This window comes from Oratosquilla oratoria, chromosome 16 (assembly GCF_046742065.1).
Source record: "Oratosquilla oratoria isolate Oo_2021 chromosome 16, ASM4674206v1, whole genome shotgun sequence".
Taxonomy (NCBI): Eukaryota; Metazoa; Arthropoda; class Malacostraca; order Stomatopoda; family Squillidae; genus Oratosquilla; species Oratosquilla oratoria.
Genome location: NC_134792.1, coordinates 54,439,782 through 54,458,920, shown reverse-complemented (window position 1 = coordinate 54,458,920; position 19,139 = coordinate 54,439,782). Strand labels below are relative to the sequence as shown.

The window sequence follows — 19,139 nt, the reverse complement described above, 5'->3', positions numbered from 1 at the left end:
TTATTCTTTTACTTAGGGGGAAGCTGCGGTGCTGCCATGTCTATCGCCATGGTTGCTGCCAAGGAGCTGGAGGCTGGCCAGCGCTGTGTTGTCGTCCTTCCGGACTCTGTACGCAACTACATGACCAAGTTCCTCTCCGAAAAATGGATGGTGGAGCGAGAATTCATCAATGAGGAGGAAGACGACAGCACAAAGCACTGGTGGTCGACTCGCAAGGTGTCATCGCTGCCGCTCTCGGCCCCCCTCACTGTTCTCCCCACTATTGCTTGTCAGGATGCCATTGCCATCATGCAACGGGAAGGATACGATCAGCTGCCAGTTGTTGATCAAGAAGGGTAAATCCACTTTTATATATATTTTTACAATTTTCTGACCCAGGGCAGTGGACTAGATGTAGGGATGACCCATTATCCAGGTGGTGCCATGATAAGAGGGAGGTGGAGTATGTAGGGCATGGAATGGGTGGGAGTGGTTTCTATGCCTTTGTTTTTTGGCTACCTCCCTTGTAAGGGGGAAAAAGCCTTTGGTATATATATGTATGTATTGTATGTATGTAATTTTTGCTATATGATCCACAAGGAAGAAGATTAAAAGTGTATGATAGAAGGCACATTAAGTTGGAACTCTTCATGAATTTGAGTCTAGGTATATTTGAAAATTAGAGAATAGGAGACAGGACCCAATGAGCATTGCTCCTTTCCTCTATACCAGTGTTTCCCAACCCCGGCATAAATTACCCCAGTGAGGTAATGTACTCATATTTTGGGGGTAATGGATGATCTGTGTGAGAAGAGGTAGCCTGACCAAGTCAATCAGTTTAACTCTCTCCAATTACATATATATATCACTACAGTCTACACTTCTACAGTCTACAACTCTACACTCAGGAAATATCACTACATTGTAGGATTTGTACATACCCGCCTATCTGCAGTGACGTCCTGATATTACCAGGTATATGTTCAATGGGGTAATTGATAACTGCGAAATTGAATTTTGGGGTAATCATTTCGAAAAGGTTGGGAAACACTGCTCTATACTATAATTAGTGACGAAGCCTTGCTCTGGATGTACTGTTTCTTGGGGCATTGCTTCTGACCCAGGGCAGTGGGCAGGATACAGGGATGACCCGTCATCCACAAGGAGCTCAGATGAGAGGGAAGAAAGGGTGATTGATGGGAGTGAAATGGGTGGGAGTTGGTATGTGCCTTTTGACTTGGCAACCCCCTGTCATCCAGGAGGAGCCAAAAGTAGAGGGAGGGAAGGAGGGGTGGTGAATGGGAGTGGAGTATGTGGGGATGGAGTGGATGGGAGTGGATTTATGCCCTTTGACTTTGGCTACCTCCCTTGTAAGGGGGAAAAAGCCCTTGGTACATGTATGTATTATTTTATATATATATGTGTGTGTTTGTGTTTTTTTTTTTTTTTTTTTTTTTTTTTTTTTTTTTTCTTCTTCTTCTTCTTCTTCCAACTTGCATGCCATTTCCTGTAATGCAGTGTTGATAGACATGGGAAATTTCATAATTTAATGATTTATTTTCTCTTTTCCTCCCACAGTATCATCAAGGGTGTGGTAACCCTGGGATCCCTTATGGCCAAGATTGTTGCAGGCAAAGTAGAAGGTTCAAGCCCAGTGGAACAGTCGCTTTATTCACAGTTCCGTAAAATCACCCTCGACACTACCCTCGGCAAACTCTCCCGCATCCTAGACAGGGATCACTTTGCTCTGGTCGTTCACAGGCAGAGGCTATGTAAGTATTCCGAGACGTAACGGCAAATTAGAGTTTACGTCGTCTTTGTCAGTGGTGCAACTTCGATCAGGCCATCAGCACTTTAATAAAAGCATAGGAGCTTATTTGTACTACTGTAGACTTTTCGTTGGCCTTCAGCACTGCCTGAAGTTGTGGTCACTTAGGATGGCTTCAGAGTACAGGCAATAACGAGGAATGGAAAAAAGTTTTCATGACTCACAATAGATTTCATATCAACCTCTTGGCCGCAGCCACTCCATTTGCCAGTTTTTGTCTCATGAACATCAGTTTTTTTTTTTTTTTTTTTTTTTTTTTTTTTTTTTTTTTTTTTTTGGGGGGGGGGGTAAACTTAAGACAAAATGGGAGAGACCCCACGCTTAACCTGAAGCCTCCTGGCTAGTAGCGCAATGTCCTCGGAATTATGGGGTTGACAGATCGAGCCCCGCCCAGGCCCATGAGTTTAAGCTGTTTACTGGGAAGGTTTCTACCATGGTTGGGGGGCACCACGGTCGGGGGTTGAGGCTCCCCTCAGCTGGTGTTCTGAAGAGAGTCTTTGAGGAGACTGAGATCAGGACTGAAACCCAGCAACTTTAACTTTAACTATGACATTCAGAACAGTACTGGCCACGGAATCAAATTATCCTAGAAATAGTCACCTCATCCTGCAGTGCCCAAACAACAACACACTATTTCTTCCATGAGTGGTTTGTGAGCCATTTCGGTGGTCATTACTTGTTACTTGGTAGTCATAGGTCTTCTGCAAGGGAGATCTGGGATATTGATTGATTGATTGATGACCCTCACCTGAATAAAATCCAGAACAAAACCAGCAAATGGCATCGCTGTGGCAAAGAGGTTAGAAATAATCACTACCACCCCAATATCTATCTCCTCAACTCTGGTTGAGTTGCTTTACATATGACCAAAAGACTGCAAGCATGCAACATAGTTCATCTAGTCAGGTGTCCCGTGCTATGTGGCTTAACCAAGTTGTAAATGGTAGGTAGCGTTTAACCCCTGCATTGTGGTGACATGCAGATTTTGTTACAGTTAAGGTCAGGCAATATGGTGCGGTAGAAATGGTGGCAGAGAAAATGTGACGTGAGGACAAAGTCTTCGTCAATATAATATTTTGCTCTTTTGAGTTGACATGGTCTTGATCAGTCTCGAGGAAGCCTCCTTTCATGTCAACCTGCTCCTTAGTTGCATTGAATTACTTGTAATTATCTGTAACAAAATCATTAAGGTATATCACTTAGAGCTCCTTCCCCAGGCTATGTGCTATTTCACATACAGTGAGATAGTTAGACATATTTAGTTTAGTTAGACATATTTACTAAAAGGCTCTTTTTCCCTTATAAGTGGGGTGATCAGCCAAAGCATGCAACACCTTCTCCCATCCCATACAAGAGAAAATCCTCAATATTTTCTTTTCTGTCTCATACATTCCTTTCATTCATTCCTCTATTATCTATGAGAAAATTCCACCTGATTTCTTACCTAGTGATACTAGTTCATCTTTAGTGCACCATTCTCATGGAACAAGGTGTTACATTGATCAATGCACTCTTCGCCAACTCAGTGTCACCTATACACATTTTCTATAGTTCAACATCATTACATCCTTTTGCCTAGTCCCTTGATGACATTCCTAGCAACATAGATTTATGAATCCTTTAAGTAGGTCTACTCTCATCCATATTCTTAACATGACCAATTCACCTCGGACATACTTGTTCTGCTATTTTCCATTCCCATCTGTGTATCTGTCATTTCACAAACTTTCATTTTGTAATTTCATATCACATGGCTTCACACACGGCTCTCAGAGATCTTAATACTTCTGTCTCCAAGTGACTTGTTTCACTGGCATTCATCACCCAAGCTTCACTCTTATGCATAACAGTCGGCACAACTGTTGCAGCATATATTCCTCCCATTGTTTACTCTGACATTCTTTTATTTCTCCTTACAACTCTCAGGGTAACCCTGACTTCCACTCCCTACCTTACCCTATGGCCAATCTCCTCCTTTATTCTTCCATTTTCATATATATATATATATCTGAATAGAATCACCAGTGACGGCGATGTCGATCAAATAATTCTGACTGTCGTCCCCGGATTCGAACCGGGCTCATGAAATCACGGTGCCAGCATCTTACCAACTGAGCTGACCGACCCTATAAAAGTATGGACAGCAGTTAGCAGTTGACTTAGTTCCTCGGGAAGTAGAGTAACTTCCAGGTTGGAGAATGTTATAGGGTCAGTTAGCTCAGTCAGGAAGACGCTGGTGCCGTGATTGACGAGCCCGGTTTGAATCCAGGGATGACAGTTGGAATTATTATATATATATATATATATATATATATATATATATATATATATATATATATATATATATATATACATATATATATGTGTGTGTGTGTATATATATATATATATGTTTCTGTTTATTTATAACTTTTGCTCAGTTCTTTCTCCATTCAATTGAACACTGTTGTGACCAACACTTTTGGATACCACCTTAATCTTACTCTCAGACATGTCAACTTTCAGCCTCCTATTCTTACATTATACACAAAATTCTCACCATTTTAAGTAAATATTCTTCTAACTTTCCTAACAAAACAGCAAATAAACTTCGCTAATAATCTCCATACACAAGACAACTTATCATCCATTCAGGACCATTTCTCATCAGTTTCATTCTTTTAAGTCATAACTCTTACTTCTTCTTCTTTCATTATTCCATGTATAGAGTTAAAAGGGTTCTCTCAAACATCATAGGTTATATATTATGGCTGGTTTATGCTGCAGCTTAAAATCCTTATAGCTATTCTTAACTTTATAAAGGCTACAGTGTAATGTGGCTGACCTGGTAAGAAATTTTGAAAATATAAATTAACATTGGTCCTAGTAAGAGAGAAATAGAAAGCTTATGTTGAAGAATGTCCGCGGCAACTCTGAAGCCTCAGTCTTCTCTTTTGATGCTTTTCTGCAAACTCACGATCTGTTAATCAGCAGGAGTTGGTTATTCGGTTGGGTTAGTCAGAGGTGCCTGCAAAAACATGCCTTATTCTGGCATTAAAGAAATAAGCTTTGTATTATTTCATAATGGAAGGAGTATTGTTTTATTTATTTATTTATATACATATATTTTTTTTTTGTATACTTGTTCATTTTCATGTTTTCTCTTTAAAATATGTGCCATAAGAAATAGATGCTTTAACAAGTCACTGAAAAGCTGCTTTAAAAAATTGCAGTCTGCACTGCGAGGAAGGGGTGGTTTCAGTCTTCAGGTAAAAGAAACAATTTGATTGCAAAGAAAAATAAAATCAAAGTAGCTTGACCAACTGCACACATGTACTTAAACACATATACTTAAGCATATGCTGTATCTGCAAATGTGTACAAACATGTACATATACTGACTGTTGCACTAACATATAGCATAGTCACATCCTGTAGCACTTACAAATACATAAAATCAACATATGCAAGCACATATGCACACTGTAGTACACGGTAGTGATTATTAGAGAAGTGACTAGTGGGGTGTCACAGGGATCAGCACTGAGTCCTGTCATGTTTTTTATATGTGTCAGTTACATGATGGGTAGAGTAAAGAGAGTTAAGTTATTTGTTGACATGAAGATCATGGAGAAAGGAAAATGTGAAGAAGATTACAGACTACTACAGGAAGATTTAGACAAAATTTATAAATTGGAACAAAGGAAGTTACAAAAGTAAACTCAGAAAGAGACCTAGGAGTGAATTATCTCAAATGACATGTCACCAGACAAACATGTAAACAAAATAGTTGGAGAAACCTACAATTTAATAAGATCAATGAAAGTGGCCTTTGACTACTTGGACGAGGAAATGGTAAAGAGAATACTAGTTACACTGATAAGACCAAAATTAGAATGTGCAGCATCACTATGGACACCCAGTACAATAAAAAACATAAAGAAACTAGAATGAATTCAAAGAGCATTGACAAAGATGGCACCAACGCTTAGCAAGTTGACATACGAACAAAGATTGGACAAACTAAACTTACTAACTCTGGAGCAAAGAAGAGAAAGATGCAATTTGATAACCATCTACAGAATTATGAAAGGGATGGAAATCCTTGATAGGGATGATCTACTTAAATAGGACAGAAGAAACTTAAGAAGGACAGTTACAGAAGAGATTTGAAAAAGAACAGCTTTCCACACAGAGTAATAAATACATGGAATAAATTGAAAGAGAAAACAGTGAGCACTAAAACTATATGTCATTTTAAGAAAAAACTGGATGTGGAAAGATGCAACTGTGGGTCACTACAAGCATAGCTCTTCTCCTGCAAAATACAACTAAGTAAATACACACGTACACACACACTTAATTTTGTGCATTTAAATATGTATATTTTGGTGTATGCTTACCCATTGCCAAGGACACAATGGAAGCACAAAAACATAGCATAGTTCCTATCCTGTATACAGTACTACATTTAGTTAAATACGTGTCTAGAGCCAAATGTGGAAAATTGAATTTGAAAAGAAATATTCAAAGTATTGGAAATGGGCAAAAGCTCAAAAAGACCATCAATGAATTACTCAATAAAAAGTAAAACAATTATAAAAGTGAAAATGAAGGACCTAAGAATGTTGATCATGGATAAGTTGTCTCTTGACAAACATGGAAGCAGTTTTTCACTATGTGTACAAAGATGATGAAAAGAATCACAGAAAGTCGGATCTGCTCTAGAATGTGTGGTAGTGGTGAGGTTTCCTCACATATTGACAGTGAAAAAATACAAAAAGTAGCAACCAAATTGGTCCCCAGCCTTACACATAAAATGTATGAGGAGGCAGAAGAGGCACTGATTTAACTTGCCATCAATAAAAGAAAGACGAGAAAGAGGAATGTTGCCATAGTGTTCAGGTCATTGAAAGGAGTAGACAATAACTGACAAAAAATATTCTTTGGGACAGGTGGCCATCATAAAGTTATTGGAACAAATTCTTGTAACTACAGGATAGAAAGATATAAAAAAAAATGTATTGATGTTTCAACTCCAGTAATAGCCTAGTAGAAGATATATTAAAGGCTAAAAGCATAAATAGATTTGAAACTAGGTATAAGTGTAGAAAAAAAAAAGATAGATGGGACCCCATGAGCATAACTTTTTTCCTGTATACTACAGTTAGATACAATTAGGTAAATGCAGTTGGATACATGTACCCCCCCACAGTAATGCAGCTTCTTACTTGGTATTGATTGTTCTTGTGGTAAAGGTTATTTTATTTATTTATTTTTGTTTTTATTATTATTATTTTATTTCTATTTATATTCTTTTTTTTTTTAATATATATGTTAACATGTAGATTTTTTAGTTGTTGTAGTTCAACTAAGTGCATCTTAATGTGGTCCAGTTATGGTGAGGCTCTACAGGTGTGTGGTACATATGTCATTTTATTATCATTTCTGCATGTTACTACAGCCACTTCTTCTTCCCCAACTTCCTGTGATGGATCAGGCATAGGAGGGCCCGGTAAGAAAAACCTGTTGTGTGTAGGAGACGTTGTCTTGTTGCTTTCAAAACTTTGCTTGAGTTTGCCATGTTCCTCTTTTCCCTGGCCCACCTGCCTCCTTTCCAATCACTAAAATGCAGACTTGGCAGACGCAGACTGGGTTCCATGTAGTTGCTGTGCCAGTACAGTATATTGGGAACGGTGCCCAGTAGCATCCTCATTAGGTCCGTGGGTTCAGAGTTGTATATGTTGTGTATATAATAGAAATGCGTTCACACCAGTGGAATCTTGTGGATATATCAGTTGACTTACGAGTTAGGGACTACTCATGAACTATGAAAATTCTGTCAAGAATTTACAAATTGAGGAAAAGAGCATATAAATGACTGCATAGGTCATACATACCAAGGCACAGGGATACGCACCCCAGTTCGGGTCTGGGCACAGGAATTTTGCTTCATGCTTAAGGATCTATTAAGCTTGAAGCAAGTTTTGTACTCTGTACAATGAAGATGGCTTTCAGAAACCAAGGGTTCAGTGAATATGATTTATCTGCAACTTGCGTGGATTAATCAAATCATTACCGTACAAAGAAGACAGCTTTCAAAAATGAAGGTTTCAGTGAATATGATTTATTTGCAACTTGCCTGAATTTATCAAGTCATTACCATTTTGGTCAGCTGATGCACCACTGTGCAGGACCCCCCTGTGGGAATGGGAGAAATGAACACCTAGCTTCAAGTGGGACATTATGTAGGATAGGTAAAAGAAAGGGTTATCAATTTTACCTCAATGAGATTTTGATTATGCCAGCATCAGTTACATTGATGATGCTGTAGGAAATAAGAATTGACTAGGATAGCATGATGATACCTCATAATGTAGATAGTTGATTTTAGAAGTTTGTTATATAGAAGATATGTAGGAGTGAAGGGTGATTTGGATACACACTTTGAGCAGGAAAGAGAGAATGCAAACAATAGGAGTGAATAGAGGGAGATTGTGCATGGATGAATGGATGTCATCTATTTCAAATTTAATTTTAACTACTTCAGCATCGGCTGCCATATGTAATTTACATCACACTACTCACATAATAAAATATAAAGTCACTGCTGTATTACTCATTCTCTTTTACGCTGAGTAATATTAAACACAGAAAATGCGATCAAACCAGTTCACAGAATCAGGGTAACTCATGTACAACTACAAAAAATATATATAATCAAGATGCTGACACTGGCATCCTTGTGTACCCTCTCATGCCTCATGACACCTGTGTAGGCGTCCTTATACCAAAGTGGTTAAGTAGACAAGGAATGGGGATCATCATATGGTGAAGCAGTGGGGGTAAACCAGCTGCAGCTGTTGGGTTCTGCTTGGGGAGAAATGTACCTCACTCTATTACCTTTGACCTAAGCAGTATGCAGGGCGATCCCTCATGCTTGATCTGCTGAGATGGGAGGGGTGTTTGAATGATTTTTATTTGCTTATGATGTGCGCTTTGACTTAGCCACCCCTCTTATGAGGGAGAAAGCATTTCATTGGCCATAACCAATGCTTCTGTCATTGAAGATAGTATTGTGTAGAAAAAAAAAGTCATGAAGGTGGTAAAGGAGAGATTTAAGGAGGGCAGTAGAAGGGATAATAGAAATTAAAAGTGATCAGCATTCTTTATTGAGTGGAGACTAGTTCCACTCATAAAAGAATGCAGTGTGACTTTGGTCTGTAGGGATTTGAGTCCTTAGATTTTGACTGTGAAAAACTTATGCAGGCAATACCCCTGATAAGGTTTTATGTGTGTTTTTGTCTAAAAGCTCTTGAGTATATATATATATATATATATATATATATATATATATATATATATATATATATATATATATATATGCAGGAGAAACACTGGAAACATGTGTTCTTGATATATATATATATATATATATATATATATATATATATATATATGCAGGAGAAACACTGGAAACATGTGTTCTTGATATATATATATATATATATATATATATATATATATATATATGATTATATATACATATATATATATATATGTATATATATATATATATATACATATATATATGTATGTATATATATATATATATATATATATATATATATAAATATATATAAAGGCAAATATGCAAGAAATGTTTCATTAAAAGGTAAGGATTTTGGGAGGCTTTTGTGAAGCTAGAGCAGGCTTATGACAGGATTGACTGTAAAGCTTTGTAGGAGTTTTTGCAGATACTGTATATGGGAAAGGGGAAACTTGTTGAGGGCAGTTAAAATCTTTTTACATGGTAAGTAAACCTTGTGTTAGGTTTGGGAATGGTGAGAGTGAGTGGTTTGGGGTGAAGGTGAGGTTGCTCCAGAGTTGTGTTGTGTCACCATGATTGTTCATTGTATACATGGATGGGGTGGTACAGGAGATAAATGTGAGGGTGATAGGCAGATGATTGAAGAGGGTTAGTGAGAGAGGAGGAAAGTGGGAGGTGAACCACTTGTTGTTTGCTGATGACAATGCTTGTGGATGAATCAGAGGAGTATTTAACTCAATTAGTATCAGTGTGGGAAGGTATATGATCAGAGGAAGTTAAAATTAAATGTGTAAGAGTAAGGTGATGAGATGTAAGAGGGGTGAGCGTGGCAGCGAGTTTGAGGTAAGTCTTAAAGGAAAGAGGCTGAAGGAGGTGGTACCTTTTAAGTATTAGCAAGGAGGAGAGCTGGTGTGTAAAGGGAGCTGCCAGATAGGATTGACGAAAGAACTAGGATGGTATAGACATGTGGAAAGAATGATTAAAGAAAGACAAGCAAAAAGTGCGGAAGTCATAGGTAGATGGTGTGAACTTGAGAGGAACATGAATGCCTTGGGTAAATGGAGAATGTCTGTTGAGCAGAGAAGAGAGAGGCCAAGAGATAGGTGTGAGTGTAGAACAGTTGTAAATGGATTACAAATTGACACAGTTCAGAAGGATTTCTTGTCTTCTCTAATTACCTGTGAGTGGAGGTGTTGTGGGGGTAAAATAGCTTTGCTGTTGGGCTCTGCTGTGGAGGTGCTGTGACTTGCTGCGTTGCTTCTGACCCAGGCAGTGGGAGGGGGTTCAGGGATGTCCCTTCATCCACAAGGAGCTAAGATAAATTTGAAAACAAATGGGTGAAGGGTGGGTGTATGCCTTGGCTGGTTACCTCCCATATAAGGGGAAGAGATCTTTTTGTATGTGCCATGTCCACACACATTAAAAGACTCAAACCTTAGGATGCTGGTTGGAAAACTCCTAGACCCTCTTATGCATTTACTTTTTTTAGGAATGTCCCCTGTGGGGCTACAGGGAGAAGGATGCCTGGTCCCAATCCCCGTCCTGTTTTTCTCGCCTCTTACGATCCAAGTGGAAATACTTGGAGGCAGTATTCTTTTCCCCCCCACCACAGGGTAGGCAAAACAAGGAAATGAAATTCAGAGAAATGGTACAGGACAGCAACAAGGGGTTGGGGGACAGCATAACAGAGGGACAGTAGTGGTATAATAAAAGTTTCATCATTTCTCTGTGAGCAGAGTCCTCCTCTATCACAGACAAAATTATGTGTGCCTCTGGTCCATAGGGGCACCCCATATAGACCCTAAAGTATCAGCTGCATGCTACTTTGCCATAACAACATGCAGCCAATACACTAGACGGAGACCTCTTTATATATATATGACGTAAGTGGGAGTAGGAAACATAGGTGTCTTAGTCTGAGTTTATTCCTCACTAGTTTTGCAAGAATGAACTCACTCTAAGACTCCTGTTTCTTACTTCCACTTACGTCAACCTATCAGAATGTCTCAATGCACACACATATGAATATATACATAGATAGAGAATTTTTTCAATTGGTCATCTATTTTCAATTTTAGTTTATCTCAATCTGTCGTCATGGGGGAGGAAAGGGGATTAGGTTTGCATAATCTCCCCATTTGAAGTCCAGTCTCTCTCTGGCGCATTTCTTTTTCTGACACCATTTCACATGCAACAGTAGTACAGCATTATTTTTCTTGTCTAATGGTGGGTTGTACTTGATGCTACTTATATCTTCACTGTCTTTCATAGTAAAGTGTAGGCCAAGTATTGCTTATCTATATCTTTCTTAGACATTGTTGGCTTTTATATACGCTACTGCAGTAGGTTATCATAAGTTGACTTGACCACAACTCCTGCCTTGTTCCTCTTACTTTAATTCTTATGTTGGTCCAGTTTAGATCATTGCCATATGATGAACTGGTAGAAGTGATTTGGCTTCAACTGTGCCTCATTGCATTGCTCTAGACTTGAGTGGTGTACAAGTATGATCCTTCAATCATGAGATACCGAGATGGAAAGGGTGTTAAATGTGTTTTCAGTTTGTATGAAGTGGATGTGTGCATTAACTCAACTACCTCCTTTATGGGGAGGGAAAGGGCCTTTGGTGGGTAATTCTCCATGGTCATGCATCATGTGTTGGACTCATAATCAACAGTTATTATCCTCCCAAATAAAACCTCAGAGCTCATATATGGCCAAATCTACAGCTCATGTTGTGTGTGTGTATGTCTTAATTGTATATATACACTTCCAGTAAGTGAGTTTGGATCTGGGCTCCCTGGGCATCTCATTGCCTCCGCTAATCAAGCTTTGCCTTGAATAACGAGTGTGTGTGTGTGTGTTTGGACTGTTTGATAGCTTGTACATGAAAAGGTTGTATACTATAAGGAATTATACTATTTACTATAAATCTGTATAGCCACCAAAATACAGATACTGTAATTTTTTTTTAATTTTTGCTTTTTTCTTCATCTCACAACTTTTTTAACTCGTAATGCCTGTTTTACTTACAAAGTATATGCACTTTTTGTAATACACAATGCCCTTTTCTTAAGTTTTGTATAAGTAGTTTTAGTGAAATACTACAGTAATACTTTCATGTGATAATTATTTTTTATCAATTTTTTGTATGATGCTTTACAAAATGGTTACATTTAGAAAAATTTACAGGACAAATACATTTTCTAATGTGTAGAATCATGTCCTTTGATCTTTTTGTATCAAAACTTGCCTTGATGCATTTTGATTTTTTGGCATGGAATTGAATCTGAACAGATTATTTGAATTACATACTATATACATTTGGAAATTTTGTCTCTCACTCCAGTAATACCAGATTTTTCATTAGTTCTAAGTTGTAGATCTCACGTGAATTTGTAGGAGTGAAGATGAGATCAGCCTGTCCCTAGTTGCTGTTCAGTGATGGATATAAAGAGAGGACTGTATGAAGGAGTGATTGTATCTACAACACTGTATGGAGCAGAGACTTGGGATTTAAGGGGGGCAGAAATGAAACATAAAAATATGTTTGAGAAATACAGTGGATGTTACAAGGATGGATACTGTGGGGAATGAAGAGGTGAGGAGGAGAACAGGGGTTGGAAAGGGAGCTAACAGATGGAATAGATGGAAGAATACTGGGATGGTTTTGGCACATTGAAAGAATGAATGAAGAAAGACCAACAAGAATGGTATGGAAGATAGGTGGATGGAGTGAACCTGAGGGGTAGACCAAGAATGAGATGGATTGGAGTGAAGGGAGCTTTGAGTAAAAGGGGCATATCTGGTTAACAGGGAAGGGAGAAAGCAAGAGGTAGGTGTAAATGGAGAATGGTTTAGTATAATATAGATTGATGCAGCTCAAAAGGATTTTCTCTATGTCTTCTCTATTTTCACATGAAGAGACAAGGAGGGGGGGTTGCCATGTAAATTAAACAGCTAACCCTGCTGTGGATTTGCTGTCTCACTGCATTGCTTCTGGCTAGGCAGTGGGCAGGGATGACCCTTCATCCACAAGGGGTAAAGATAAAATATGTACATATATATATATATATATATATATATATATATATATATATATATATATATATATATATATATGACGTAAGCAGAGTAGGAAACACAGGAGTCTTAGTCTTGAGTTTATTCCTGACTAGTTGTGCAGGTATGCTTTTTCAAAGGAATCCTTTGAAAAAGCATACCTGTGAAACATATATATATATATATATATATATATATATATATATATTATATATATATATATATATATATATATATATATATATATGTATATATAAAACACATAGTGTTCCCTGGTTCTGTTTTGTCTATAACTATCAGCAGCAATATACAGTATATTTATATATATAAATACATATATATGTATATATATATATATATATATATTCAGTATATATATATATATATTTTTATATAACATTTTCCAGCAAGCCTCATAAACTTAGCCAAGAACAATTGGCTAATTGGCAATTTTCCATTACTATCCACACTTGGAAAAGGGAATAGTAACATCTAGTAGCAATTAAGAAGTGCATTGGAAAAATTTGACTCTTGCATGTCAGATCTTAATTCTATGCAAGATCCCACAAACCCACCCATCTATCCCATTCCCTAACACAATTACGACCTACTAAATGTGAAAAAAAGAAGCAGCAGCAGCAGCATCTGCAACAATCTACCTATCTATATACCAAGGGCTTTTTCCCCCTTATAAGTGAGGGAGCCAAAGTCAAAAGGCAAGTACCCACTCCCACCCATACCACTCCCATCCACCACCCTTCCCTTCCCCCCTCTCATCTTAGCTCCTCATGGATGACAGGTCATCCCTGTATCCTGCTCACTGCCCTGGGAAAGAAGCAATGCAGCAAGACACAGTACATCCACAGTAAAGCTACTTTACTTAACTGGCAACCCCCCTCTCAGTCTCCTCATGCAGAAAAAGAGAAGATGGCGAGAAATCCCTTTGGACTGCATCAAACTATCATTCACACCTAACCATTCCCTCCGCCCTACTATTATAGCTCCTCTAATGATTCCCAGTTGGGTAATCCAGGTATATGGAATGTGAAGAGCTGAATAGCTTTCTTGATCAGATGGGAAGGACTTGCTCGTTTCTGCAACATCCAGGTCATCATTATGAAACGATGAGTGGTTAGGAAATCTGTTGAAGATACAAAAAAATTCAAATATTTCAGCATACTTTTATGAGTGATGCTAGTCATCTTTAAAAAAGAATAAATCTAATCTATATAAGTTTAAGTTCCAAGTGTTTCTCTTTTTCAGTTTCTTTTGCAATTTTTTTTATTATTTCTTCTATTAATTCACTTTGTATTGGTAACTTTAATGTAGTCATTACTTTTGGGACTTTAATGAGACGTCTGTGAACCAGAGTCATGCAGCATTTTGAAGTAAGGAAGACAAATGGGTGGAAGGACGGTGAGCTAAACACAGAGAACTGTTGGAGTTTTATTCACTGATGTTTCGTCCGTACCAGGACATTCTCAAAGTACTTTGAGAATGTCCTGGTAAGGATGAAACGTCAGTGAATAAAACTCCAACTGTTGTCTGTGTTTTGCTCATCACCCTTCCACTCATGCAGCATTCTTTCATGATTGGAGACTAATCGCCATATAAGAATGCTGATCATTTTTAACTTCCGTCCCTCATTTTGACTACCTCCGTTAAATGATTCATTTACCACTTTTGCGACTCCATCTCAGCATGATACTGCCCCTGAGAATTATTGGTGGTGAAATACAGTACAATTCCCCCCTAATTCAAATAAACAAGGATAATGAAAATGATTGTACCCGCCCACTTTCTTTTGTTTTGTTTTTATGTGGTTGGATGGACCCATAGTTAGCAGCTCTCCTTATGGGGAAATCTGCCATTGATGAGAAATATACAATTTAAATGCTTACATTTGCAGTCAAGTTATCCCCAAGATACAGTCAGTATTATTAGTAAGTGTAAGCAAACTAAAGGGATGATTTGAGACAAAGATTTCTTTCTCTCATTTTTCTTTTATTTTTTGTGCTAGTTTTCTTAATATACCTGATTTCTATTGCAGATGTGGAAGGCAGCATCACGGAGAAGGAGGTCTGCATTGGTATTGTGACTCAAATTGACCTGCTAACCCACATCACCCATTGCAAGAAGGAGAACCAATAGAGAGCAAGAAAATGTCATTTAATCAACAGAAGCCAAGTATAAGATATCAAAGTATTGGGCTGCTTTCAGTGGACTCATTCAAATAGAAGCTGACAAAACCATGCCAATTCATACGAGAGGGTATGAAAAAGGGATTCAAGTTGTACGTAGAAATTTCTCTTTGAACTTAAATCAAACCTGAGATTCAGTTTATGGAGCTCCGGTTCATCAGACTTGAGTGCTCATCCTTTCTTGGATCTAATAAAAAGTACTCATGTTTTGAACAGACATTGTGGTATATTGAAGGATATGCATTGGGCACACAAATGTTGCTAAATGCCTATGAATGAAGGGACAAGAAACTTGTATAGCTTGTCTCTAACAACATATTATCCCTTGCAGAAATGTCTGGGAACGTGGTATTATTTTGTTGTGGGTGAAATTGATTCATGTAAATGCTATACAGTGCTCTTGTCCTATTATTGTGTTGAAGGCACCAAACAGCCTTAGCACATCCAACCAAAGCTCTTCAATATATCATAATCTCCATACTGAGAGAAGTGGCCTTGTCAAGGAAGACATTTCCTATTTGCTAACTCAGGATTAAAAAGTTTATTGTCCATTGTACTCCTGAGTGTAGCACTGATAACTACCTTTCTCGATTTGGTTTACTATGGTAACATTTAGTTCAAGTGGAGAGTAGCAGGAGAAAGTTAGTTTGCCTTTCTTTCCTTTTCTTCATAGATGTTCTGTAACCAAAACCTAAAAGTAAGTTTTGATTAACATTGAACTGTTTCAACAAAATTTATTTTTCAAGCACTCTCCCATGATGTAAGTTCATTATATTCCAAGTTCTAACGTAAACAAGTTCTTTATATCATGAACTTCATAATTTTGAGATCATAGTATGTTTATAATCCTTGTAGACTGCACATGTAAACATGCAAATGAATGTTTACTACCCTACATCCCTGATTGGCATTGCTTGTTTTACATTTCTGTGCCAATATAATTTCCTTGGTCCAAAGCATTCCAGTTGTTTGATACAGACTCATGGCAGCATTGGGTGATATTGCTGTGTGGTACCCAAGTCTTTGTCCGTTTAAGCAGACTAGACAATCTTCTTGGTGGAGTACATTTAACCCTATAAGGACAAGTCATTTACACACATTTACAGGGACAAAAAGATGCATTTTTAGTGTTTTTATAGAAAATTGTAAGTAATTTTGTGGGCAATGCGAATATACTTCAGTATCAGTATTCGTGTGTGTTTGTGTACGCATGTGTGTATATATATATATATTTATATATGTGTGTGTGTGTGTGTGTTTAATAAAACCACTTGGAAAATAAAATGAAAGGTGACTGAACGTTTTCGTCTATTTAAGACATTTTCAAAGCATTTTCCAAGTGGTTTTATTACACATTTTGTGAATCACGTGTTTTTGTGATTTATTCACACACACACACACATATATATATATATATATATATTTTCCACACCTCTTCACCACCTCTCACAATTAGTTCTTTTAAACAATACATTTTAAAGTTATTCAAAAAACTTTGCCACATCACACTTTATATGTATGTAAAAATATTTGAAAAATTACATACAAGAAAAATTGCTAATTAGTGTAAATGAATGACAAGGTTCTTTTTTAACAAGAAAATGTGAAATATGCTGTCTTCAAGCTAGGATTTTATATATATGTATATATATATATATATATATATATATATATATATATATATATATATATATATATACATATATATAATATGCATCTGTAAGGGGTTAAGAACTAAAAACATATCCAATTATCAAGATTAAAATTTTGTGATATTTGACGCCAATACCAATACATTCCAGCATCCATCATCCAATAACCTATAAGTCTGTTTGCCAGTGTGTGCTCTTCATTATCTATGCAGTGCCCCTTCATCATCTGTACTTTGATTCCTACTGCTCCATCCAACAGTGGCACCAGAATTGTGCTTTTTCGGAGTACATCTTGAACCTCCTTGTTATGCTCTGTAATCATGCTAAATGTATTTTTAGTCTTCATTCCTTCTTTCATTCTTAATGTTATAGTATAGTTTTGTGTGCCGGTAGTTCAGTATGCCATAAATTATTTTACTTGATAAGTCTATGTTATTCATTTTGCAATAGCCAATCAGTTTTTGTTTGAATGAAATTATCTTCTTTCTTTGCTATTATACTCTTATTTCTATTGTGAATAGAAGTTAGAGAATATGAATGGGTCTACTATTTCAGAGCATCAGAGAAATACAGTAAGGCAGAGTACTTTTAGTTTTTAGGTATTTTGTGGGCGTACATTTAAATCCTTTCTTTCCCTTCATATATGACTAAATGGATGAAAACATGATCATTTTACATCATGTAGTCTCCTGTGGGATTATTAATAATGTCCTCATATTGGGGTTATCAAAACTTCATTTAAAATCTTTTTCATTTCATAACAGTAGTATTGGTATTATTGCTATTTCATTGACTTCACATTTATCATTGTAATTTATATTGATACCTGTGATATACTGTAGGCATTGATGCATTTCAGTTACTTATCTACAGGTTATTGGTGCCATGATTGAATCTCTTGAATGGTTCTGTAATGTTGTAAGTCTAAATTCTCTGGATGTTTAGAAATTCTCCTCACTGTTCCCTTTAAGTTTATAAGCATTTACTGTATGCATCAGTGATGCTCATAATGCAATATAGCTTTGTGTTGCACCCAAGTAGTGGATTTCAGTCAAATGAGTCTGGTATTGTTATGACTCCCATTTCAACTGTACACAATATATATGTTACTCCTTACACATCTTGCTTTGTCAACCGTTTGAGTTGTTGAGGATTCTGGACGATGGAGGAACAATCCCCAGGGTTTTTTAAACTTATTTTTATATTGCACTGTAGGTGTAATAGTGAAAAGTAAACATATTAGTGTATCTGTTGACCTTTTCTTCATACCTTCAATTATCAGAATATCTTCATTAAGTGACTCGGCCAACTTCCTTAGAAGGGGAAAGGGCCTATGAATATGTTTTCATATATGCGTGTGGATGCTGAGTGAGTCAAGACATTGCTACTTCCAGCAGAGGTTGAGGTGATGGTCTGAACTCTGCCACTGGTGAGTTGGACCAAGAGCATGGTTCATTAAATTCCATGCTACAAAGTCCTCTGTAAGTGGCACCCTCCTGATAGAGGGTGTTTTGTGACATTAAACCAAATCATCAACATTCTATATATATATATATATATATATATATATATATATATATATATATATATATATATATATATATATATATATAATGGTTTGTTACTATCACATTAGTGAAGGAAATCATCTGTGAGAGAAGGATTAAGGAAATTCAAATTCTCTCAGGACTTGTTTATTTGAATTAAAATGCAAGTATAGGCGAACAAGGCCGCTGTCTTGATGGCTGTACATAAGGGCATATTTCATATTTAGGAGTAATGTGGACAAATCAATTCACAAACTACAATTGTTACTAAATAGAACATTAGTACAAACACTCGTGCATATTTACATATTGCTATGAGAGACATAAAACTGTTAATTGAGATATATTTACATTACTAGTTTCAATGGGTAACAATTATATGATACTGTACAGGAAATTAATTATGGTACATGTATATCCATAGAAAACGATTTCTTGAAGGCGTGACCTTGCTACATATATATAGATATATATAAATAGAAGAACTGTAGCTGCAGGTACCTAGTGGCTGCAGGTACCTAGTTTTGTAGATGTAGTCACAAAATTTCTTGAGAGATCTCT

General features: G+C 36.9%; 1 protein-coding gene across 5 annotated transcripts in view; it reads left to right on the top strand.

Moving 5' to 3' along the window:
• Window positions 1–18,278, top strand: part of Cbs (Cystathionine beta-synthase) — a 168,668-nt gene extending 150,390 nt beyond the window's left edge. For 3 of the 5 annotated variants that reach the window (XM_076199885.1, XM_076199883.1, XM_076199880.1), the window contains 4 exons: window positions 17–335; window positions 1,558–1,751; window positions 7,251–7,301; window positions 15,229–18,278. In XM_076199885.1, the coding sequence (XP_076056000.1) occupies window positions 17–335; window positions 1,558–1,751; window positions 7,251–7,301; window positions 15,229–15,329 (665 nt within the window). In that variant the 3' untranslated portion in view covers window positions 15,330–18,278. The remainder of the gene's footprint in view (window positions 1–16; window positions 336–1,557; window positions 1,752–7,250; window positions 7,302–15,228) is intronic. The other 2 variants (XM_076199881.1, XM_076199882.1) reach the window with 2 other exon arrangements.
• The last annotated feature ends 861 nt before the right edge of the window (window positions 18,279–19,139 follow it).